The 24,690-nt window shown below is 37.7% G+C and overlaps 1 protein-coding gene across 1 annotated transcript in view; it reads left to right on the plus strand.

Annotated features, from left to right (window-relative positions):
• The window catches only part of LOC306860916 (pleckstrin homology domain-containing family G member 1-like), a 48,692-nt gene that overhangs the window by 21,092 nt on the left and 2,910 nt on the right, over positions 1–24,690 (plus strand). The window contains exons 2-17 of the mRNA XM_079402939.1: positions 4,035–4,492; positions 8,148–8,248; positions 9,274–9,343; positions 13,080–13,126; positions 15,981–16,131; positions 16,261–16,392; positions 17,128–17,310; positions 19,826–19,921; positions 20,706–20,792; positions 21,454–21,487; positions 21,593–21,679; positions 21,777–21,815; positions 21,913–21,935; positions 22,037–22,207; positions 22,570–22,689; positions 22,810–24,646. Coding sequence (XP_079259065.1) covers positions 4,157–4,492; positions 8,148–8,248; positions 9,274–9,343; positions 13,080–13,126; positions 15,981–16,131; positions 16,261–16,392; positions 17,128–17,310; positions 19,826–19,921; positions 20,706–20,792; positions 21,454–21,487; positions 21,593–21,679; positions 21,777–21,815; positions 21,913–21,935; positions 22,037–22,207; positions 22,570–22,689; positions 22,810–24,646 — 3,514 coding nt within the window. The 5' untranslated portion in view covers positions 4,035–4,156. The remainder of the gene's footprint in view (positions 1–4,034; positions 4,493–8,147; positions 8,249–9,273; positions 9,344–13,079; positions 13,127–15,980; positions 16,132–16,260; positions 16,393–17,127; positions 17,311–19,825; positions 19,922–20,705; positions 20,793–21,453; positions 21,488–21,592; positions 21,680–21,776; positions 21,816–21,912; positions 21,936–22,036; positions 22,208–22,569; positions 22,690–22,809; positions 24,647–24,690) is intronic.

A 24,690-nucleotide genomic window follows, 5' to 3' on the forward strand; every position in this document is an offset into this window, starting at 1 on the left:
TACAAGTAAAGAGAACAGGTCAGGTTAATCAAGGTAAAAGCACATTCAGTCCTACTTAATTTTAAAAAAATGTCTTATAACCCAGGATTTGATATCTTTTTGTCTCTGACCTCATTGTGAGAATTCATTTTGACCTGATTATTATAACTGAGCTGTAAATGCTGCTGTGTCAGACAATATATAACTACATTATACAGCAGACATTAGTGTGTATTATACGGTTACAATGAGCTTGGGTACGTCTTGGGCTGTTTTTGTTGCTGTTCTGGGAAATGTGAAATCGAGGTGTGGCTTCATCATCATGCTGGAAGGAAGTGGAGATCAGTGGCCAGTTTCATAAACTGCTAATCATCAGATTTGTTCTTTAGAAGATTTTTTTTCTTCATAAATATTACATCAGTTACATAAATAGATAGACTGGTCTCCTTTGAGTCCAAAAAGTATACTGATTAATTGCTACTGATTGCTAGTTGCTGAAGAAGACACCGTCTGAAAATAGTGGCTATGCTTATGGAATTGGCACAATGGCTGGTTCAAGTCGTCTTTAGCTTTATCAAAAAACTAGTTTGCTGCTTTGCTGTCAGACACCCAGACAGCTATCAAAGGAAGCATCCTAACTGAAATTGACCTCATTAGTGGCTGCCATGATGCCTGTGTGGTTTTAAAACTTGTTGTATATTAATGTATCACAACATCAGTCTCTCATATGTTCTCATGGTAACACTTTATTTTAATGACCTATTCTCACTATTAACTAGTTGCTTATTAGCATACATATTACTAGCATGCTGGCCATTTATTAGCTCTTATAAAACACATATTAATGCCTTATTCTGCATGACCATATTTTAGATTTTAAACCTACCCTATACTAAAATGAACAACTACCTATAAGCACCAAATTAGAAGTTTACTAAGGGAAAACTCTTAATTAATAGTAAATATGTGTTCCCTATTCTGTGTTCCATATTCTAAAGTGTTACCATTTTCCTTCACTCTGACAAGTCCATGTGATGGTTCATAATCATTGGCTGTTCTTCAAACGGTCAATGGCAACTGATAAAACTTGAAACTGACTGAACTTTGTGTGCTGCGTTACTTGACACTTGAGCTGTTGCATTGCACTCCTGTTGTGAGTCTGGGTGAGTTTAGCGTGTAAGATTAGTAATAGAATGCCAAAGGTGTCTAGATGATTTACAAAGTCTGGTGGATTTTCAAAGTCCATGCATGCTTTTTGAGCTAATATTGGCCACATCCCCCAGTGCAACAGTTGTGGGGGGAAAAAAGACAATCCCCATGTGAGGGACAGCCTACCTGAAATATAAAGGCAGGCGTATGTTTTCAATTATAATAAAAAAAAAAAAGCATTTATACTGTGTGAGAAAAAGAGTGATATTATAAAGATATGTCATGTTTGTTGTGTGCATATTTGGGAGCAACAGTATGCTGGATTTTTATGTTTTAATAGGCAAAACATTGCAAATAAGGACCACAAGAGAATATCTATAGTTTAAGGTAAACACAGACAAACCCGTGCATGAACAGTGTTCAAACACAACCACAGAAGTTTATTTTACTTGAACATGACTCCACCCACCAAAACACACAATCAGCAGTGACATGATGCACGAAACATTAATAAAAGGCGTTAACGTATACATACATATCCATTTATCTGTTCAGTTCAACTGAAATAAACATGCAGCACAAGAGCATGTGTTTACTTGATGGCTGCATCTCATTTTGTATTTGTCTAGTGAAAGTAGGTCAGTGTGTGAGTTTGGCATGTACAGGAATTAACCAATCACAGGCTGGCACAAACAATCAAGAACCAATCATGTGGCCTTGCTCTGGAGCCCTGGATAATATAGACGACTCTGTGTTGAGTGAGTAATGACGGTGATTATTTATAACTGGCAGCTGAGAAGGAGACATGTGGTTGACTGCAAGACAAAAAGAAAGTATTAAATTCCCTGGAATCCCTTTATATGGTTTTGTTGTCAGAGAGCGATTACTTGTTGCATCTGACTGGCTTCCATGATGCGATTTGGTGTGAATTGTATGATATATTGTAATTCAAGGCTACACTTTGTCTCATATGTATATCACTTACCTCTTTCTACTGCGGTAATCAGCCTATTGTGTTAATGGAGGGTAAAAATGGCCATGTTACACTGAGTTGATTGTGTGTGCACACCTGTGCTAGTGTGTATGGAGTGGGTGCGTCTGGATGATCTTACATTGTTGTGTTAGTGAGTCTGACAATAGACAGTCTACAAGCTCACACGTGTGCACACACACACACATACACACACACACACATGCACGGTCACACAGAGCTCTTTCATTTCACCCAGAGAGTAAAATGTCTCCATTACACGTTAATCTGCTCATTAAAGCCTCTCTCTTTCAGTGCTGGCCTTTCTCTTTTATGAAAGACTCTGCATGTGTGTGTGTGTGTGTGTGTGTGGGTGCATGTGTGTGTTCCTATGGTAATTCACTGAGTGATGTTGTGAGTGACTGAATCACAACTGAATCAAACCCCAAATCAAAGACGCGTGCAAACTCTCTACCTAGCAGTAAAATCTCTTAAAATTAAATAAACACTAGCATTTTTCATCTTCTGAAGAAAATGTGAATGGCACTTGCCATGCTGCTCACACACCACAATGCTAAGACGATGTGAAGGCTGCTATGCGGCTGCTAGGGTCTTTTGAGTGTTTTCTAGGGTGTTGCTTACTGTCCCAAGTCCACCCTAAATTCACCTCCAGTCATATTCTGGTCTCTAGATACGAGTCCTTCCCTAGCAACAACCCAGAAAAACCTATTAATCACCTAGCATTGTGCTAAAAACACCTTAGCAAGTAGAATCACCCATAAAACCCACAGGTTTTCACTCACAGTTTCTTCTGTGAATGTAAAAAGGATGTATTTTAGTGTTGTGTTCTTGATTTTACTGTTGGTGTGTTACTATTTTAGTCTGCAGTAATGGGACAGTGAGACTAGTGAGAAGAGAATAGTTATAGCTGCTTAAAAGTAGGTTAACTTTAACTCTCTCCTAAATTGTGTACAAAAAAAAAAAACAGGAACAGAGAGAGACCAGCATTGTTGTCTGAAAGACAAACCGAGAATGGTTTTGAGTGTGTGTATGTATGTGTATGGCGATCAGCACACAGGAATGCTAGAGATTGCTGTGGGTTTCTCATGATGTTTTTGTGTGAAAGTTCCCCCTCGAGATCTAAGTCTGTGGGAATCAAATTTATAATTAGAGTGGGTGGGATTTTTGGTTGTAATATTGTGTTCAACGAAGAGTTCACTTAAAGGGAAAGTTCACCCAAAAACCAAAACAGTTGCCAGTGCTATTGACTTCCATAGTATGGGGAATAAATACTATGGAAGTCAATGGGGACCAGAAACTGTTTGGCTAAGAACATTTTTTTAAATGTCTTCTATTTTAAGCCCTTAAGAATTACAGTTACAGAATAGGGCTGCATGCTAATACCTCAAATGTACAAATCCAATACGCATATTACAATGGTTTTACTACTTCAAAGTTTGAGTTCAGTGCATATAGGAATAGATTATGCATGCATCTTTTTACTTGGGGTGTGCATGTGTGTGTGTGTGTGTTTATGCAAGTCTATCAACAATCATTGTGATGCTCAGGACTTGTCGTGACACTCTCATAGCGAACTATAGTCAGTAAGCAAGCATCTGAGGAAAGACAATAGAGGGAGGTAGAGCAAAAAACAAGCTTTAAGTTTGCAAACTAATTTATTACCAAGTTGAGCAAAGAGTTGGTAGTGTTTAATTTTCTTTTAAACATTGAAGTTAAAATGATGTTTTATGCAATGCAACAGTAAAACATTGCTATTTGCGTTCAGAAGTTGTTTGTGATGCTTTCTTTTCCCACACAGAATGTGAAACATATTGGTCATATCATTTTCAGTTTTTAAATTCATTTAAATATAATTTAAACAGATTTTGCATCAAGTTGCATATTGCAATTTCTGACCACTTTTTTTATCTTTCAGAAGATTATCCATTCTCCACTGATGTTTTACCGCCACTTCCGGAGGTCCCTGTTGGAGGGCCGGTCCTAAGCCCAGCGGGTCCCATCAGAAATTCTGCTCTGAGATATTGCTCCTCGTGCAGCATGGACTCCACGCACTGCAACGAGCGGCCCGTGAGCTATGGCTCCACGTCTTCATCCGCCTCCTCCCGTGACAGCCACTGCTCACTGGGGGGGCGGCCAGTATTAGGCTCCACCCCCGAGCGGGATCATGATTCTGGAGCCATCCGACTGGAGCTGGTGCCTGCCCAACAGCTAGAGGAGGAGGAGACGGGAAGACAAACACCTACACCAACCAATCAGAGCGATGCAGATATTCAGTCGCCGGAAGGACGTAAAGTCCAGTATGTGGACCGAGTGGTGGAGGAAATTCTTGAAACGGAAAAAACCTACGTCCAGGACCTTCGCAGTATAGTCCAGGTAAGAAAGACACTTACCGATGGTGACACACAGCAGACTACTTACTCAAGGAAACTAATCACAACAAACCGAAGTTAAAGGAATAGTTCCCAGTTTGTATGGACAGTTATCGACTTTATTTTATGAAATAAAATAAAATCAATTAAAGTAAAATAAAATAATTATGTAAAATTTATTGATTTATTTACTTATTTGGTGTTGTTTTTAATCAGTTTTTGTATTTTTAGTTTAGTCAGTTACATTTAGTCAAAATGTGACTAAAATGGGATCTTATTTTTAGACTAACATTAGACTAAAATAAAGTTTTTGATGAGAAATTGCCCAATATTTTAACATTGTATATATTAAATTGAAAGTATCAACATTTAACAAATAAAACAACATCTAAAAATGATCTTTGTTGGGAATATCTCAAAAAACAATATTGCTAGTGCATTGTTTATCTAGCAGTGTAGTTTTTTTCTTGTCATATTTTCATCAACAGTATAGTTTAATTAAATTTATTGCCATAATGTGCTTTTTTTTGCTTCACTATCACTGATGAAATCAAAACCCCTTCATTAACAAACATTTTCATTATGACTTGATATTGTTGTAAATATTAATAATCATTTATTTATTTCTATGTTTCAAAGAACACAGCTTTTAAATAATGTTCAAGCTGCTCTTTCCATACACCGTAAGTGTATGATTATTCATACTGTCAAGCTGCAAAATGTACAAAAAAGACCATAGTAAAAGTACTCAAAGTATTAGAAAAGTACAGTAGACCATATAACGAGCTACGTTTTCTGAAGTCATGATAACTTCATATGAGAAAATGAGTCATAATTAAAATCATTCTTTGCTGAAAATCATCTTCTCTGCAATAACACTCTACATCTCTTTTGTAATTCTGCATATTCACACTTACAGTATTGTGATTGTAAATGCACACACACACAATAATCAATGGAGTTTGGTGTCACATCACCACATCTTATGTATATACAAATTCAGTCCGGTGTATTATAAAACATAAGTTTTTACATCATTATAGATCTTGATAGCATCTGGTTCAACATATAACTTTCTTCAGAACATTTCCATTTCATTTTCATGGAAAAAAGTCAGATTTTTGAATGACAGGATAGTAAGTTATGACATATTGTTCACTTTTGAGTGAAGTGCTTTGCTCAAGGAAACAAATGGTGGCGAGTGTCCAGTGCATGGGTTTCCCATACTTGAGCTCAAACCTTGAACCTTTGTGCTTAACCACCACTCCCCATAAACCACCCGACTCCAACTACTGACGCTCTTTGAGCAAGGGTGTGCTTTCTTTGTCTATGATTTATATAGCTGTCAGATGTAAAGTGCACATGGCTGTCATTTGACCTAGTGAGCGAGGAGATGAATGCTAAACTCTTCCTCTCACCCTTGCCCTGATTTTCTCACTCTTTCTCGGTTAATGTGGGGACAGAGTTTTAGAGGGTCGCAGCCCCCTTCCCCACCTACTCCTCCATACAGACACATTCACAGGCCCCCCGGCACTGAGTGAATGATAGATGGTCTGAGGAGAGAATGGAAGAAGATGGATGGACAGGACAGATAAAGGAGAGGAAAGAGGTTTAGGAAAACAACTATGAAAGAAACTGTTCTGTTAACACACAAGACTGTTGAATACATGAAGGCAACATATTCTCACTTTACATTATTTCTTTTTATTGTCTCTTAGTTACAAAATGGTTTTGAGCTCAAGGTTGTAAATAAGCCACTTAGCCATAATGCATGTTAGTTGGATGTTCCTGCTGATCTATAGAGACCTTGCATTTTAGCTATTTTAAGAATATTTTAATTTAGAAACAGTAGTGTGGCAGCTTAACTTTGTGCAACATGCCAATCTACCTTATAAAGCCAAAAACATCCATTATGTTTCAATTTGACTTCATTTGCGTATGCTAATGAGGGAGAGACAATTCATCATTTAGCTGAAGTTTATCTTGGGTTGAGGTTAACTGAGATCAAACAATATTTACTGGACCCCTGCAGTACCATCATGGACCCTCTAGAAATTGCAGATCCTCTGTTGAAGACCCCTGGTTTAACCATTTTCAAAGCTGAAATTGAATAAAATATGAATATATAAACAACTGAAATAAAATGACTTGAAATAAAAGTATATTAAAGCTAAATAAAAATATTTTAAAACTCAAAAACATAAAAATGATAAAAGTGCATAACTAAAATTACTCAAATAATTGCTGCTTTTTTAATTTTCATTAGTTATAAACAGCTTGCAGTATTACATACAAAGTTATGTAAGGGCCAGAATATCTGGGAAGGAACCACCTAGAAACCTTTCTTTGAAAAATGTTAAAATCTATAGATAATGCTCTCAGACACTCTGACAAGTACCAGAATCTACTGAAATCTGTGAAAGAGCATTGATTATTTCATGCTTTACATAAAAAAACTATAGTGATATGGAGTCACATGAAGAAATTTACTTTGATGAAGACCATCAAAAAGTCACTGTGCCACTTCATATCATCTGAGACGATTTTTACGGTCATGAGCTTTAAAGGTTATTCATGAGCTTTATTTTTATTCATGTGAAAGAGCGTCCCCCAGTTTCCAGTAGCTTTTGGGGTCACAAAGCTGGAGCTGTTTATAGATCACAACATCACTTTATTGCACTTTGTCTGCACTTGAAATGACTTCTTTACATTTTTTTGACAGGTTTGAGATGATTAATAGAGATTCTGCTGTATAGTGTTTGTTACCTCAGTGTATCTTCAGCTCTTTTATCTACAAGCAAACACAAAACTATAGTATACTCAAAGAAAGCAAAGCAGGTACTTCCAGTGTAGACAATATGTTGATGATAATGTTATTTTGTTTTTTGTTCCCTGAGGTGATACCGTCTTTATTCTTCAGTTTTACAAATAACAGCACCTCTCTGTCTGTGTTCATGTGCTGACGCAGGGTGTGTTTTCCCCACAGAATGGTTATTTTACACGGCCTGAGGGTGTTCAGGTAAAGACTTCTGTCAGAGTGAGAGAATCACTTATCTCATCTGTCAACCGAAGACAGAGACCTTCAGATGCAGGGCGGAGCAGAAGTTACAGATTCTCACATGCTGTGCTGATATTTGTGAGAGCTCACTGCGCTTCTGCACTGTTACGCTCTTATAGTGTTTCTGTGCTCTTTAAAACACCAGCACATGGGTATGTTTCTACAGAACTAGAGCATGAAAAGATCATTGTGAAGCTTAAAGCTGAAGTGTTTTATTCCTGCATCACTAGCAGCACCAAACTAAACTGCAGTGATGTTTGTATCACAAGAATATCACAGAAAACTCAATTGTATGATTTGCATCCTGTTACCATTCTTTTGATGCTTCATACTATATGCATCAAAGTGTCACTCCATAAGTACTTTACATAACGGACAAAAGCAGACATACTGTAGCTAATCTGCCAAAGTGGAAATGTTAAGGTCAGGTGTGAGAGTTGAAGCCGTACTGAAGCAGGTCTGTCTGTCCAAATACGGCAAACCCTTGAACATCATGAAGCCAGTCAGAGGACGGGACCCCTGTGTTTGATGGCAGGCGTGCGGCCCGTCTCACATGATGCTGCTGATGAGATTATTCATCCTTTCATCTGTTTCTCTACAGGATTACCTGGAGTGCATCAGCAATCAGTCTCTTCTGCTGCTGGGAGATGAAGAGAGGAATTCTTTATTTGGAAATATCCGTGAGATCTACTATTTCAACAGGTACACAGACACAGTTCAGGTCCTGTTTGTTTCAGTGACAAATACAGCCCTTGAGAGAAATTTTTTTTTTTTTTTTTTACAATTATTCGGCACAATATTGGATAAACAATTATATAGTATATTATAAACTATTATTGGTAATTTTGACCTTTTTGAAAGTGTCCAACCATTCAAATTATATAACAATATTATAATTTGTTTGAAAATTATAATTAGATTTTTTTTTTCAAACTAATTGTAATTACCAGAAATATCTGTGCAACCCTGATACCATAATATTCTGCCATTTATTAAAAGAAAAAACATAAATTGAACCCCTTCCACAGCAAATAATCTATTTCCATTCTCTATTTTTTTTTTTTCTTTTGTCAAATATTGATGTTTTAAATGCATTCATTAACCATTCAGCCGTAAGTTTTCCTCCCTCTCTCTCTCTCTCTCTCTCTCTCTCTCTCTCTCTCTCTCTCTCTCTCTCTCTCTCTCTTGGAAATTATGGGAAATGTAAGTTCATCAGTATATACAAGCCAAAATTTCATCCCAAAATAGCTGACAGATTAAGATAGAGTATTGAATTTGGTGTAGTTTTTACCTTCATTAATATTTCATTTGACCTTCTGAGATAGGCTATTGAATATTTTCATATACCTTCACTGACTATTTGCAGAACAAAATGACAGAGAAAGTGTCCCCAAAGACCTGATGAGGGAAGATCTTCAGTTTTAGACTGTCTGCTGTATTTGCCATCTCTCTTTCCTCGGTCCCTCTCACTTCGGACCACACACACACACACACACACACACACAGAGTGTGACTTCATATGACTGCAATGCTGAAGTGACCTCAAATGCATTCACAATGCTGTTCAATTCATGGAAGTGACTCTTTCCTTACAGTACACGGCCTAAAATACAGCACATAACTGAGGACAAGTTGAATAGTTTCATAACGGCTCAGCCCTTTAATGGATGTGAGTAATGCTATATAATGATTCTGTGTGTGTGTGTGTGTGTGTGTGTGTGTTTTAGTGATCTGCTTCATGACCTGGAGAAGTGTAACGCCAACCCAGTTGCCATTGCAAAGTGTTTCGTAGCCAAGGTAAAACTCTCGTCTTTTCTTTTTTCACAAAGACAAATCTCACACAAATATGACATTTACTCAACCTCAAGTTATTACAAACCAGATTTTAGACTTTATTTCATCTTTGAAGCTCAGATGGAGAAATGACTAAGTCTGCGATCACATGGTCACACACGTAAACGATCAACACTATTATGTTAGAATTTGTTTCCTAGCTCGAGTTGACTAGTGTAATAACACATACTTGAGTAAGTGTTATAGCTGTTTTACAGCTCTAATTAACAGCTGCTGGAATGTTTTCTGTCCTGTGGTGTTGTGTGATAATTGCTTTGTTTTGTTCGAGTTATTGTTGTGCTAATGTACTGTTAGCAGGGGGCTGATACTTTACACAGTGCAAATGACTGTGGCTTACAAGATGCCATATAAAACCTAAAACCCACACATCCAGCCCTGAGCGTGAAACGCCTTCAGAGGTCTGCGTATATGGTTATGAGGATTTATGTTTATGTCTATTTGAGAAAACAACAGAGAGATATTACACAGATGCTTTACTGGCTTCTTCTTTGTTTACACTCTCACACATACTTACGTTTAGACACACACTTTCTGTTCAGTGTTATGGATTATTTGCTGACAAACTTGACATTAGAACATTAAACCATGATATTCATTAACAGCAGCAGAGTTTATAAGAGGAATCTAATCTGTGTATGTTTATATTGGTCAAAAACATGTCCCAAGAGTATCCAAAATCTGTCCACTAAGGTAAAGGGGAATCGTCAAATTAAACAATAATTAATTATTTTAATTTAATAATTCATTATGGAAGTAAATAGATTGGGTTTGGGTTAGTCTGTAACTGTAGTGTCTGATGTTAATCTTTTTAATATTTCAATGCACTTGATTTTCAAGGGCCTTATTCCAGTGAGTTTAAATAAATAATACATCTAAAATTAATAGATAATTAACTCAACCTAGAATGTTAACAACATTCAACAAACATATGAATTAATTTATTACAGGGACATTTTCTCCAGGAATTTTTTCCATGAGATGATGCATTTACACTTTTTTTTCTAAAGCTTCTTATAAGTGAGAAATACAACAATAGCAAATCATCTCAAGTGGCTCATCAATAATACCAGTGTTATTTTAGCATTTGAATACTTATCATACTGTGTATTAATATTTTTAATTAGCTTTTATTTTCATATTTTCAGTTTTAGTCATTTTGTTATGTGCCTTTGTGATTTTTGTGAACTTTTTTTTATTTTTAAATTTCAGTTTTAGTTTGAGTAATTTAAGTACTTCCATTTAAACTTTTGAGTTACTTGCCAAGCCAGCATGTATATTTCAATTACCAAAAACTATGTTCAATATTTTGTTAGTTAACAATATCCAGTTTACAGCAATAAACTGTAACATCTAAATGAACTGGTAAATATTATTTAATGTTGCTGAATCCACCTACATGTAAATGCATTAATGTATAACAAAAATGGTTAAATCAGATATAAATAGCTTGTTCCCACTTTTTGCAAGTGTATTGATCAGTAAAGGTTAGTCATCGTTAGCAAACACTCCCAGAACCGTGTGTGTGTGTGTGTGTGTGTGTGTGTGTGTGTGTTTAAAGCCATTACTCAGCCAGTTCTATGGTACTGATATCACAAAGGAGCTTCAGGATTCCAGTAAGAGTGAGGAGTTTTTATTACATCTGATTCCTATCAAAGCTTCCCGAGAACACTGTCTTTCTCTTTCTCTCTGTTAAGGACAAACGCTGACTCAGTCTATTTCTCCGAGAACACAAGTTCAGACAGAAGGATATTACACAGCACTAACACAACTTATACAACAAATAGTCCTGGATGCTAATTGGCTCCAGGATGCATTATATAACAGTTCTGACACAAAAGTGTCCATTCATTTTAAAATTGGAGTACATGTGAATACTGCTCACATGTTCACATCTATTCATACATTTGTAGACTGAAGACAACTTCAGCATAATCAAACAGTAAGCACACATCTGGATGTGGTTCCGGACTTTTAAAAACAGGAGAGTATGCTGCTCTTTAATTAATACGTTTTCCCATGGAGAACCTACCACTCAGTGTGTTTGTGTGTGCGTTTGGGTCACAGCATTTATGCAAGGACACCTTCATTAATAAAGCTATCTGTATGTGTGTGTGTGTGTGTGTGTGTGTGTGTGTGTGTGTGTGTGTGGAGAGAGAGGGCAGATGTGAAAGCTGGTGGGGGCGGCAGAGAGAGAGGGGATATTAGAGGAAGAGGATAAATGGCTCTTTGATACTTAGACTCTCTGTACTTTTCCAAGTGCTTTGATGTTCATATAGGCGGAATGAGAGAGCAAAAGACTCCAGATGAAGGAAGAGAGGAGAGAGGTTTAATCAGAGCACGCTCACATATACCATTACTGTAAACACAACATCAAGACTCTTATTACAGTCACTGCAATGGCTGTGTGTGTGTGTGTGAGAGAGAGAGAGAGAGAGAGGCTGTAATGCACCATCCTGACCTGACCTTTCAGAGGAAGTCTGATGCTTTATGTGCCAACACAGCCATATACACACTGACCTAGCTATCTAAATGTGTACACTTTAGCATTCATTTAAAGAAATAAAATACTTAAAAAATATACAAACTGAATGTAATGTTTGACAGTAATTGAACATTAATTGCAAATAAATAAAAATGTAATGTAGTTTAAATTTATATTAAATTCAATTAGCTTTTTTTAACCTATTTAAGCAGGACTTTGGTATATCTTTATCCCCCCAGTTTCACAGACAAGGCTTAAGCCTAGTCCTAGACTAAAATATAAGTCTGAGCTGTTTCAACTGAAAGAAACTTGCACTGACTGATCTTCACATATATCAGTGCCTTTGTTTTGTCTCAAGATGCACACCAGTAATGTTTTATTTATTTTTCTAAGCATGTTTATAAAAATGACTTAAATGTCCTAATTGAACTATGGCCTAATCCTGGCTTAGTCTAAGCCCCGTCTGTGAAACCGGACCTATATGTAATTTCCTAATTACTTCTATTGTCTTTAAACATATAAATTGTGTTTCCAAATAATGCCAAGCATTTATGGTAAATTAAAATATAATTGAATTAAGTATAAACTTGTATTAATCAGATATAGGACTTTATTTTGTTTGGTTTGGTTTGTTTTATGTGCACTTTCATTTATTTCCCTCCACTGAAAGTCCATTTCACCAAAACTCAACTGGTTTAAAAACTAATTAATGTGAATCAAGCATCGTTTAATCCATTTCTCCTGAAGAGACACCATAATCACTTTATATAATTAACTGATTTATTTATGGCTTTTGATCAGTGTGCATATTAGAGCACATCAAATATGGTAAATAAAAGCTCAACTGTACTTGCTTGATACACAAGATCCACATTCATTGGATCGACATGCAACAATAGGCCTTACTGGTTCTTGTGTATGAAGAACATATAATTGAACTTCTGTTTACCATATTTGACCTGCTCTATATATGTATCTTATAGGTTTATAACAACATGAGAGTGAGTAAATAGTTTTTTTTTTTGTTTTTTTTTTGGTTGAATGAAGTAATAAAATTAGGCATGTAACTTGTCATGAGTTATTTACCCTCACCCAAACCTTCCTGCATTACTTTTCATTATGATATCATTTAATTTGTTAATGTAGTTATTTTCCACACAAACAGTAACTGACCCTAATTTCCTGCTTGTTTTCCAGAGTGAAGACTTCCACATCTACACGCAGTACTGCACAAATTATCCAAGGTAAGAAATACTTCCTGTGGTTTGTGCGTCACCATCTGTCTCTCAATATAGAGGTTTATAAGACTTCACGAGCGACGGCCTGGTGTGTGTGTGTGGAATGTGAGACTTGTGAGAGTGTGTGCTCATATTATATGTTGTGTGTGTGCATGTGTATAACACCATTGGAGTCTGTTCCTATATATTCCCCCCTGAGGGAAACCCCCTGTCTGACTCTCTCTCTATCACAATCTGCCCCTTTGTTTATTACATTTAAAAATGCACCAAGTAACCTTTTGCACTTTAACATGGTATGAATGACGAACGTGCAACAAAGTCCCAACATTTTAAGGAAACAGCCGTGAATAATTTAATTTACAATGAATCATACAGTTAGTAATGGATAACAAATATGCTTGTTCATAGAATACAAAGGCATCGGTAAGTTAACATAAAAATATAGTTTTTGCATGTGCTGCATCCACGGCAGCAGGTGTCAGTAAGAACTCCAAGCCTAGTACTAGTTAACTTGTAACTAGTCCATACTAGTTCATTAACACTGAACCGCTGGTCAGTGTTAATAGTTCCTTTGAAATAGCTTAGCTTTGCTGGGTTAGCAAAGTGCATCAACTTCACAAGCATTTGTTTCAATTGCATGTATAGGTGACACTCAGAGATGAAAATAAATTTTAAACTAGTGTTTTAGTGACTGAACAGTGTTGAGGTCTTGAATAAAGGTTATCGGAGATAAATGTGAATGTGTGTCAAATATATTTGCCTTTGGGTGCATGTATACATGCAGAGATTTAAATCTATTCATAAGCCTGAAATCTGACAATGTTCAACAAAACCTTTGACATACAACACCTTTCCCTTGCAAAATGCCACCCACACCCATGGTTTCTTTTCTTTTTTATCAAACACACACACACTGGTGCAGCACGTGTTATCATGAGTCCTACTTCTGATGCAAGGAGAAATTAAAAGTGACAGGACTCAGTAGTAGTTTCATCAGATGCTGAATGGTGCGAGTATGAATGTATTCTTGTCTGGGCCACGGAGACCCTCTCTACACACCCTCACACAGCTGTTGACCCTAACCAAGGTCATATGGCACGCTCACACACACATACAGTAACGCTCCTGAAAGCAATAGCCGTATCTCAGTGATACCCGGGTCATATTTCAATGTGACAATGTGAGGTCTGTGCGCAGGATGCTGGAATGCACGCACACACACGTCTATCTGTCCCAGTGCTTTGTGAGGCTTGGCAGCCAATAAACTGTAAAATCGGTGTTTTAACAGAAGGGCCCGACCTTACTCTCTCAACCGTGCATATACATCTTTTTTATGTGTGTGGATGTCTGTGTGTGTTTGTTTGTTTATCTATGCAGTAATGAGTCACACTTCATATTAAGTGGCCTTACCTACTATGCACTGCACTTGCATCAAAAAATAAGTATAATGTACTTATTGTGGTCATATTGTTTTGCAAAACACTTTTGCTGCTATTGAGGAGGGATACGGGTAAGGTTAGGGACAGGTTTGGTGGTATGGACAGGTGTAAGGGATGGGTCAACAGTGTAATTATAAATGTAATTACAGAAATTAATTACAGATGTAATTACATATAGGTATTTTTAAAAATAAGTACAATGTAAAAACATGTATGTACACAATAAGTGCATAATGTAAGTACACAGTAGTTAAGGCCACCTGATATAAAGTGGGACCCATTAATGTACTGTACATTAGCCCAAAAAATGTTTGGACACTTGATCACCCAAAAATAAACATTCTGTCATCAATTACTCACCCACAAGTTGTTCCAAACCTGTATAAATGTTATTTTTCGTCCATGGAAAACAAAAGAACAAATGAGTTCCAAAGTGAGTAAATTTAACATTTTTGGTCAGACTTTATTTTGAGGATCAATTCTTGCCATTAACAAACCATTAACTATGACTTTTGCCTCAATAAACTCCATATTTGCTGTTTATTAAGGTAGTTGTTAAATTTCTGTATTGGGAAGGATTAGGGATGTAGAATTTGGTCATGCAAAATATGTGGTAATAAACAAGTACTAAGTAAGTAAGCACTATTAAACAGCCAATGTGTTAATAATAGGCATGCTAATAAGCAATAAGTTAATAGTGAGAATTGGTCCCTGAACTAAAGTGTTAACGAACTATCCATTTAAGCTATAGCTTAAAATGTTTGAAAGTCATTGCATTAGATAAAGTAACAAACAAAGGGCCAGAATTTACTAACAGCTTGTATCAGTGCAAACCCTCTTTTGGTATTAAAAAAATTAAAATAAAACAAAAAAACTGCTGTTAGAATTTACTAAAGACACGTAGTGAAAAAATAGCGATAAATTATTTGTGTGGCCTTATTGCCTATGCATTTGTAGTAGTTTCCCTTTCAGACACAAAATTTATGAGAGGAGGAGAGTATTGAAATGAATCATGCAAGGTGATTTACTAAGATACAGATCTAAGAAGGAAAAAAAATATATTTTTAACTACACTTCATGAACTGACTTCATACATCCACTAAAAATCACCAAAACACCAGCTGATTAAAAGCTGCTAAGCAACAATGAACAAAAGTGAAGTTAGTTTTAAGAACATGCAGATGACATTTGCTTTGATATTTTGTATCTGATGTAATGAGATTCAGATATTTTTAAGTGCACTTAAGTACTTTTTTGGCCGTTGTATATCATTTTGGTTCTAACCTGAACAAATTAATCATAGAGAGACGCCAAATCAATAATATGTCACTGACATGTTTATGTTGTGCATATCTGCCAAAGTCTGAATGGATATAAAATAAACTTTTTTATTGATAACACGTGTTTGCATGCATCTGCAGATCCGTTGCTGTCTTAACAGAGTGCATGCGGAACAAAACAGTTGCAAAGTTTCTGCGAGAGCGCCAGGATAGTCTTAAACACTCCCTTCCTCTCGGCTCCTACCTGCTTAAACCTGTCCAGAGGATCCTAAAGTATCATCTACTACTGCATGTAAGTACACAAACACCCAGAAAGAAACACACACAGACCCTAGACATAGTACACCATACACAAATACTACCCTACACACAGATGATTGTGGCACTGATCTGAGATCACAGATGTACTGGTGTTTTGCAGGAGATCGCCACTCATCTGGAGAAGGATTCAGAGATGTATGATGTAATCCAGGAGGCCATCGACACCATGCAGAGGGTTGCCTGGCACATCAATGACATGAAGAGAAAACACGAGCATGCAGTTAGACTGCAGGTTTGTGTATCCTACACACACACTCATATATACACTATGCACCATATAGACTAGTATATATCAGTTACTTCACAAGAATACATGAGGGTAAACTGACCTGGGCTACATTCCCCAAAGAATTGTAAGCCTAAGTAAATCATAGATTTGCCAATAGCTTCTACCATCTATTTAGGCTTGCAAAAAGGGGAGTCATGCAGTTGTTTAGAAAATAGTAGCTGTTTTTTTTTTTGCTGGCACAAGGTGCTGTAGATGGTCTACAACAGGGGTGTCCAATTCTCCTCCTGAAGGACAATGTTCCTGTAGAGTTAAACACCTAAACAAGCTAATCAGGGTCTTCAGGATTACTAAACTTACAGGTAAATGTGTTGGAGCAAGTTGAAACTAAACTCTGGAAAAAAAGGGCTCTCCTGAAGCATGATTGGACACCGCTGGTCTACTATGTCAGCACCACACAAGGCCACCAGCTAGTAGTTCAGTCGATCAAACATTGAGAATTAGTCCTTGAAAGGAAATGACCATCCTGGAACAAGTAAATCCACTACCAACTACTTTACTTTGATTTTGGCTACAGGGTGCATGCTTTTATATGGATGGGTGTGTGGTAACAGATAGCAGAACATTATGTTTGAGACTCATCAGACATAAACGTCATTCCCAACTCGCCTTTGGCTAAGTTACTTGACGTACGTGAAGAGTAATGCTCCTCCTCTTCTACTCTCACCTTCTCTCTTTCAGGAGATTCAGAGTTTGCTGACTAACTGGAAGGGGCCTGATCTGATTGGCTACGGTGAGCTGGTTCTTGAGGGAACGTTCCGTTTCCAGAGAGCAAAAAATGAAAGAACCCTCTTCCTGTTCGACAAACTTCTGCTGATCACCAAGAAACGCGAGGAGACTTACACCTACAAAGCCCACATACTGGTGAGAGTCCATATACCTACTAGTTTCCCATTCTGGACAATCAGGTCAAGCTGGTGTTTCGGACATGGTAGCTTTATTTTTTGCTGGTAGTTAGACTTTTCCAAAGTGGTCTACCAAGTCGCCCTTGTCCTCACCAGCTGGTCATAATGCATGTCTCATTGACGCTTGTCTCCGGAATATGCCATTTGGGGAGCAGCTTGCATTCTTCACATCTCTTGCAATGTAGCTATGGCAAATACAAGCGACGGTCTGTGCGTGTAAAGTTTGGTGGAAAATCCAAAGGCACAAATGAGTCATTATGCAGCTACTGTAGTAAATAGCTTTGGATAGTACTCACAATAAAGATGCAAATATACCGTAGTTTGAACCATTGTACAGTGTGAAAATAGACCTGCAAGGGAGGTGCAATTGAACTCTAATTCTCATCAAGCAGTTCATCCTATTGTGAAAACAACCTATTTTACCGGTTTTGGCCAGCTCGAAAAATAACTTGTTTTTCTTAAACATTTGTAGCAGTGTGCACTTTATGAAAAGGACAAAAAAAATAGGGATGCACAATATTATCGGAAGAAATATCGGAATCGGCCGATAATGGCTTTAAATGTAAATATCGGCATCGGTCCGATATGAAAAATTATGCCGATAAGAGGAATACATTAACGCACATGTGCTCAGGGTGTGCTGGCGATTAGATCAGGTCAGCATTGTGGCTCATTCTTGAAGGAAAGTTTTGCCTGAATGGTGATTGGATTCACTGTTTTGGATGTCTGCATTTAAACTGAGAGAGTAAACAGCAATAGCACGCAGCAGCAGCAGCCTCCCCGGGTCCTAATGCTGGCTCAGTAAGGAATTTTAATTCCGTGGGGGCGCTGTTGGCCTACTTCTAATAAAATAAAAGCAAAATACACAAATAATATTTAGACTGTGTTTCTGATTAAATAAAGCAGTAATTGATACCATAAAATCATGAGTATATTTTGATTTAAAGGTCAGAAGCTATAGCTTACATGAACAACATTATAATTATATTTATTTTATTATAATATTTATTCATTAATGTGTAATATGTTATATTTTTTAAGAAAATTATGAGCTCTAAAATGTTTTCAGAATTTTTACAACTATTTTGCTTTAGACATTTACATTTTACATTTAGTCATTTGGCAGACGCTTTTATCCAAAGCGACTTGCAATTGGGGAATACAAAAAGAGATTCATCTTGAAGAGGCAATCAGACAGAGGAAGTGCTCGTAACACCAAGTCTCAGTCATTATTCAAATAAGTACAAGCTAGTATGGGAAGGAGAGAAAGATAGAGGGAAAGATTAAGGTTTGTTTTTTTTTTTTTTTTTGGAGTTTAGGATGAAGTCAAGTACTGCCGAAAGAGATGAGTTTTCAGTTATTGCTTGAAGATTGACAGGGATCCGGCATTCCGGATAGGGGTGGGAAGATTATTCCACCAGCCAGGAATGGTGAACGAGAATGTTCTGGAGAGTGATTTTGAGCCTCTCTGTGATGGTACCACTAGGCGTCGCTCACTAGCAGATCTCAGACTTCTGGAGGGGATGTAGGTTCGTAATAGTGAGTGGAAGTAGGAGGGTGCTGAGCCTGTGGTCGTTCTGTATGCAAGCATCAGTGTCTTGAACTTGATGCGAGCTGCCACTGGTAGCCAGTGCAAGGAGATGAAGAGAGGTGTAACATGCGCTCTTTTGGGCTCGTTGAAGATCAGTCGTGCCGCTGCATTCTGAATCATTTGTAGAGGTTTGATTGTGTTTGATGGCAGACCAGCCAGAAGAGCATCGCAGTAGTCCAGCGTAGAAACGACAAGGGCCTGGACAAGAAGTTGTGCAGCATGCTCTGTCAGAAAGGGCCTGATAGACCATTTACAAACATTAAATCATAAGTTAAAATATTAAGGTTACCACTGCAACTTTCTGAAAAAAAATGCAGTGATTAATAAATAGTGTATTTATATTTATTTTCAAATCTTCAATGTACTGTAATTCTAAAATAATTTTACTATTGTTTGTTTAACTCTAACAAATAAGTTCTTGTTAAAAAACTACCCAAAGTTCAAAATAATTATATATCTATATCGTCATCGGCCAAAACGAGTTGAACGTTATCGGCATATCTGATATCGGCAAAAATCCAATATCGTGCATCCCTAAAAAAAAAAAAAAACACTTTGGAAAAACTGTACCCTCAAAGGGAAACCTCTGTACCTTATTTACCCCTGAAGGCTTCATAATAGTACTATAAGGGCACATTTTACTGTCTTAAGGGTGCATACTATTACTACTCAAAGGTACTAGTATGTAACCTTTGTGGGTAAATCAAGTCTCAAAACTGTACTGCCTCGGTGACAAGTTGTTGTAGCCCTAAGCGTACTATTTTTGCACATATTTCTGACAGTGTTTAAATTAAATGTGCATAAATTGTTGTTATTGTTCAATAAAATGTTTGGAACTATATGATCTCTTTAATCTACAATCTGTTTCTATACATTTTTCCAGTGCTGTAATCTAATGTTGGTAGAAGTCATTCCTAAAGAGCATCTAAGCTTCAGCGTGTTTCACTACAAGAACCCCAAACTTCAACACACTGTGCAGGTAATATTTCAAACTTTCTCACACACGCACACAAACAGCATGTAACCAAAGATAAGCGGGTTGTGTTAAACACAGTGGAATGTCCAGCCCGAGGCCAAGCTTCTGACGGACAGCCAATCGCCTTGAACTTTACCCTAGTAAAACCACACCCCTTTACCTACAGGCTTCAGCATGTATGAATATACGCACACAAAAGTGATGATACTTAGGAGTCTCGCCTAAAGCCAGTGCTGGTACATCTGACCTTTGTGTTGGACCGAGTAGTCATAAATATGATGCAGTATGTGCCACAGAGGCCTGAACTGACTGAACGCGTGTAAATCACCTTACCTCCTAATTATTGAATGGCTCACTGTTATCTCAGCAGCTAATACATGCCCAGTTAAATGTACTCCATGACTTTATAAATGCTTAGGGGTTAGTACATCCATCCATCTGTCCAACCATCAATCTATCCATCTATTGATGTTTTTGTCACAGCATTACAGTAATAAACATGTAGAGATTTAGCATGAATTATGAATTCTCACAGAAGGATGTTGGGTTTTACTGTCTCTGAAATGAACCGTGTATAAGTGCGTCACTGCTAGCGGTTCCAGTCAACCACATATGTGTGTTAGTTACTGATTCTGCTGACGTTCACCCAGCTGATTAAAGTGTTTATTTTGACGACTGGTAGTAGACTTTGATAGTGGGATGACTCGGTCACAGTAGTTTCAAAGGTGTGTCGGTAAATTATCTTAAGCTTGCAGATTGTGCTGATATGTCTCAAAACTACTTTTAGGCGAAGTCTCAACAGGACAAGAAAATGTGGGTCCTGCATCTAAAACGGCTGATCCTTGAAAACCATCCTGCCAAAATACCGGCCAAGGTTAGAACATGCACATACGCACTTTGTCCTAGCTCTACTTTGGTAAAATATACTCTGTAAATCGGCAGCTGTGGCCGAATCTGGCTATTCACACTCATGTGTTCACTCAGAGAGAATAAAAGAACTTCAAAGGTGGAGCAGAAATGTCTGTACTTACAGAAGTGAAGACATAGTGCCACCCAGAGGCCATTTCCTCTAAATTAATTTTTCACAGAAAAAGATGCAATTTGTTTGTTTGCTCATTTCTATGCTCATTTAAAACGTTTTTCTTCTATGTGCATTTACTTAAACTTTAGCAAGGTAAATAATGTGTAAATTTGTCAGTCATATTTTGCCCCAAATTATAAAAGGAAATATTATTTTGAATTAAAAAAAGAAGCCTTTTTATTTTTTTGCATTGACATTTTTTATTTTCCAATTCTCATTACTGTAATACAATAACTAACTTCGTTTTATTTTAACAGTTTAATTCATAAAATTAATCATGTGTTTTTTTACAAAATAATAATAATAATAATTTACTGCATAAAAATACAATTAAAAATATTTTTTATAATTTAGTATAAATTAAAGTTAGTTCATGAAATAATATTATACATAGTAAACACAAATAAATACTAAAAGGAAGTGTTTAAGGAAGGTTTTATTTCTGTCTCTGCAGGCTAAACAGGCCATTCTGGAGATGGATACTGCAAGTAAGCATTATTTTAACTTCAAACTGAAAGCTACAGAGCACTATATTTAGCACTTTCTGTGTTTACGAAGACTATTTTTCAGACACTGTTCTTAACTTTTTTCAGACCACCCAAGTTTTAACTACAACTCTGGTGACAAGAGAGTGAACACTAAAGAGGGTCCTTCGCCCCGGAGAGCACGCAGGAAGACAGGTGAGACCATAGCAAATACAACAAACAAATAACAATTTTTCACTGATCATGTTTACTCATTATTTTCGTCTCTCCCTCTATCTTACTGTTTCATTAGAGCCCTTATCTAAGTTATTGAAAAACTCCAAACACATAAGTAAGTAGCATTCATATGAAAAATGATAATTGAGAAAACAAAATGCTAAAATAATATTAATCTTTTAAACATTCTCTCTTCCTTATTGTTGCTGTAGTATCCAGTCCAGATATTCCGAAGGTAAAGAACACCACCCATAGCATGCAAGCATTAATCCATTATTCAAATCTGATGAAACATTTTTAAAAAGTAAATTTAAAAAATGTATTTGTTCCTCACAGCGTTCTAGTTTGGGAGTCACTCTGCTGTCACCTGTTGCCCATTTGGGTACTATTGGCCGATCCCGTAGCCTTGTCAGCGAATCACAGGAATCTCTGGACCCTGGTGACCACAGTGATGTTGACGACGAGCCACATCCACAGGATGCTGATGATGAGGACGATACTGGTTTGGTGAGCCTGAATTGACATTTGATGTTTTATTTTAATCCTATTAATAATTACTTATGGGGTCTGTTAAATTAGCAGCAAACAAGGGCATGGAAGTTAGTAAAGGGTTTAAGATCTGAGGTGCTAACATATTGAAGACCAAAAAAAAAAGAACAAGGGAACATATGTATACCAAAGATGTATAAAAAAAAAAAAAAACACCCAGAAAATCTGTATAGCAATATGCCCTCACAACACCTTAGTTTTGTGCTTGTAATTTTTGCAAGGAAACTCACCTCTCTCATTTTCAAATGTAAGGCTCTGGTTTATATTTCATTTTCATTGATTATGAATAATATTCTAAGAGTCAACTTTTGCATGATCAGAGTTCTGGGGGCAAGCTGAGAGTACCAGGGAAGGGCAGCCGGAAAAGACTGAACCAGCAAGTGTCGGTGGACAGCATTGACCAGTGGAGAAACCACAACCTTACTCATGAAGACCTCCAGGTAAGGACATAGTGTGATACATAAAGTGGCTAGGACATAGTTGACACCAATAATTATTTTGTGGTTCCTGCAGCCCTAATCTTATGTATGGTAAAAGTGATTATTCATTTTTTCATTCAGACTGCTAAAGAGTCCCTGCAAAATAAGGTCATCACGCCCCCTATCCTACGGGTTACTGCACCTCCAGAAGGAGACAGAGATGAACGCTACTCTCGCATGCTGGGAACAGGAGAGGAACCTTCCTTCTGCAACATATGGACAGACCATCGAGTACGGAGGAATATGTTTCCAACTCGTCAAAAGAGTTTTCAAATTGATGATGATGAAGACATCTATCAGATGTTCCTGCCAACGGAGAATGATATGAGCAGTCATGATGCTGAGAGTGACCATGAGACTGCTGACCATCCAGAAAGACCCTGTAGCTGGCATGTTGAACCAACTAAAACATCACGGCTAGACCTCCCCACAAGCAGGAGCAGAGTACTTCGCAGGGCCAACAGTGTTGGAGAAAACCAAAGTGAGCGACAAAGCCCTACCAAGCGAGCTCTACAAGAAGAGACCACCAACCAAACTGAGTCTTCAAGCAATGAAATCTCAGGGTCATCTTCTGCCGAGCAGTTAACAATTGATGATATCGAGAATGTTTATGACAACATTAGCTACGAGGAACTTCAGGCCATGGGGCTTATCCGTAAGGATCACGTATTAGAGGACAAATCTAGGATAGCACCACAAGTTATAATAACTCCAACTGAAACCGAGAGTTCATGTGAGAGCAATAGGTCTTCTGGTCAAGGCGGGGAGCCGCTTGAGACATGTGAACTGCAAATTGTTGAGGATGAGGAGAATGTTTATGATACCATTGTCTTCCAGGAGCCCCCAGTTCTTGCAGCTGTGATGGATGAGGGAAAACCAGAGAGTTTGCAAACATCTGAAGTAGACCTCATGGCTATCCAAATTTTAGGAGGGTTTGCATCTGAGGAAAAACTCTGTCCTAAAAATAAGACAGAGGTTGAACAGCCTCACATTGCCTCTGCTGCAATTTCAGATACTGAATCATCTCAGTTTTCCACAGCTGATCATACATTAGAGCAAGTGGAAGAGATCTGGACGGATTTGGAAAACTACATCCGGAACAATGAAAAGAAGCCAGATAGACTTCCAGCTGCATTTCCTGTAAGTGGAACGGGCAATGCATGCAAAACACAGGACTCTCCCAAAAAAGTGCATGATATCCCACGCAAAGCACAAGACTCTCCACGAAAAACACACAACTCCCCAAGTAAAGGGAACAGGCTGCAACAAAGAGCTAGTGATTCCAAATGCAAAGCACAAGAATCTCCAAGTAAGAAAGCCAATTCTGCACAAAAATCTAATGATTCTCCATGTAAATTACCCTTAAAAACAGTCCCTGTTTGTGCTGCCTCTGGGTCACCCAACCCACCAGCCTCTAACCCCCCTCCAGCTCTCCAGATCCCGATCCTCAACATTCCCGAAATTGTAGAAACTAGGTTGGATGAGAAAGACGAAGTGTCTTCTCCTGCAGCACCTTCCCTTCCACTCCCTCCTACCCCTGAGCCTCAACCTGGTACAGTGAAGAGCATCCGCAAAAAACTTGCAAGATTAAGCAGCGGAAGCTTCAGGATGGACGATGAGGATATCCCTTCACCAAAGGACTCAGAGTTTCAGACCATGTTTAGTAGCTTGGACTCGGGCTCCTCTAGTCTGTTGCTGAGTGTGGAAGCTGGGGACCAGTTTCTTGAGCTTGGTGAGAGGGGCAAGAACAGAGTGTTCCTCATGGCTAGACAGTACAGTCAGAAGATCAAAAAGACCAACCAGTTACTGAAGATGAAGAGCATGGACCATGAACCCAGTTGTGCTAAGCTAAGGCTAGGCAAACAGAAAGACTTGGCAGCCATACTGGAGGAGAAGAAACAAGGTGGCAGTGCAATAGGTAAGACATACTTCTATGGCAAATGTTATTTTGTTCTTTGTTCT

This window comes from Barbus barbus, assembly GCF_936440315.1.
Source record: "Barbus barbus genome assembly, chromosome: 41".
Taxonomy (NCBI): Eukaryota; Metazoa; Chordata; class Actinopteri; order Cypriniformes; family Cyprinidae; genus Barbus; species Barbus barbus.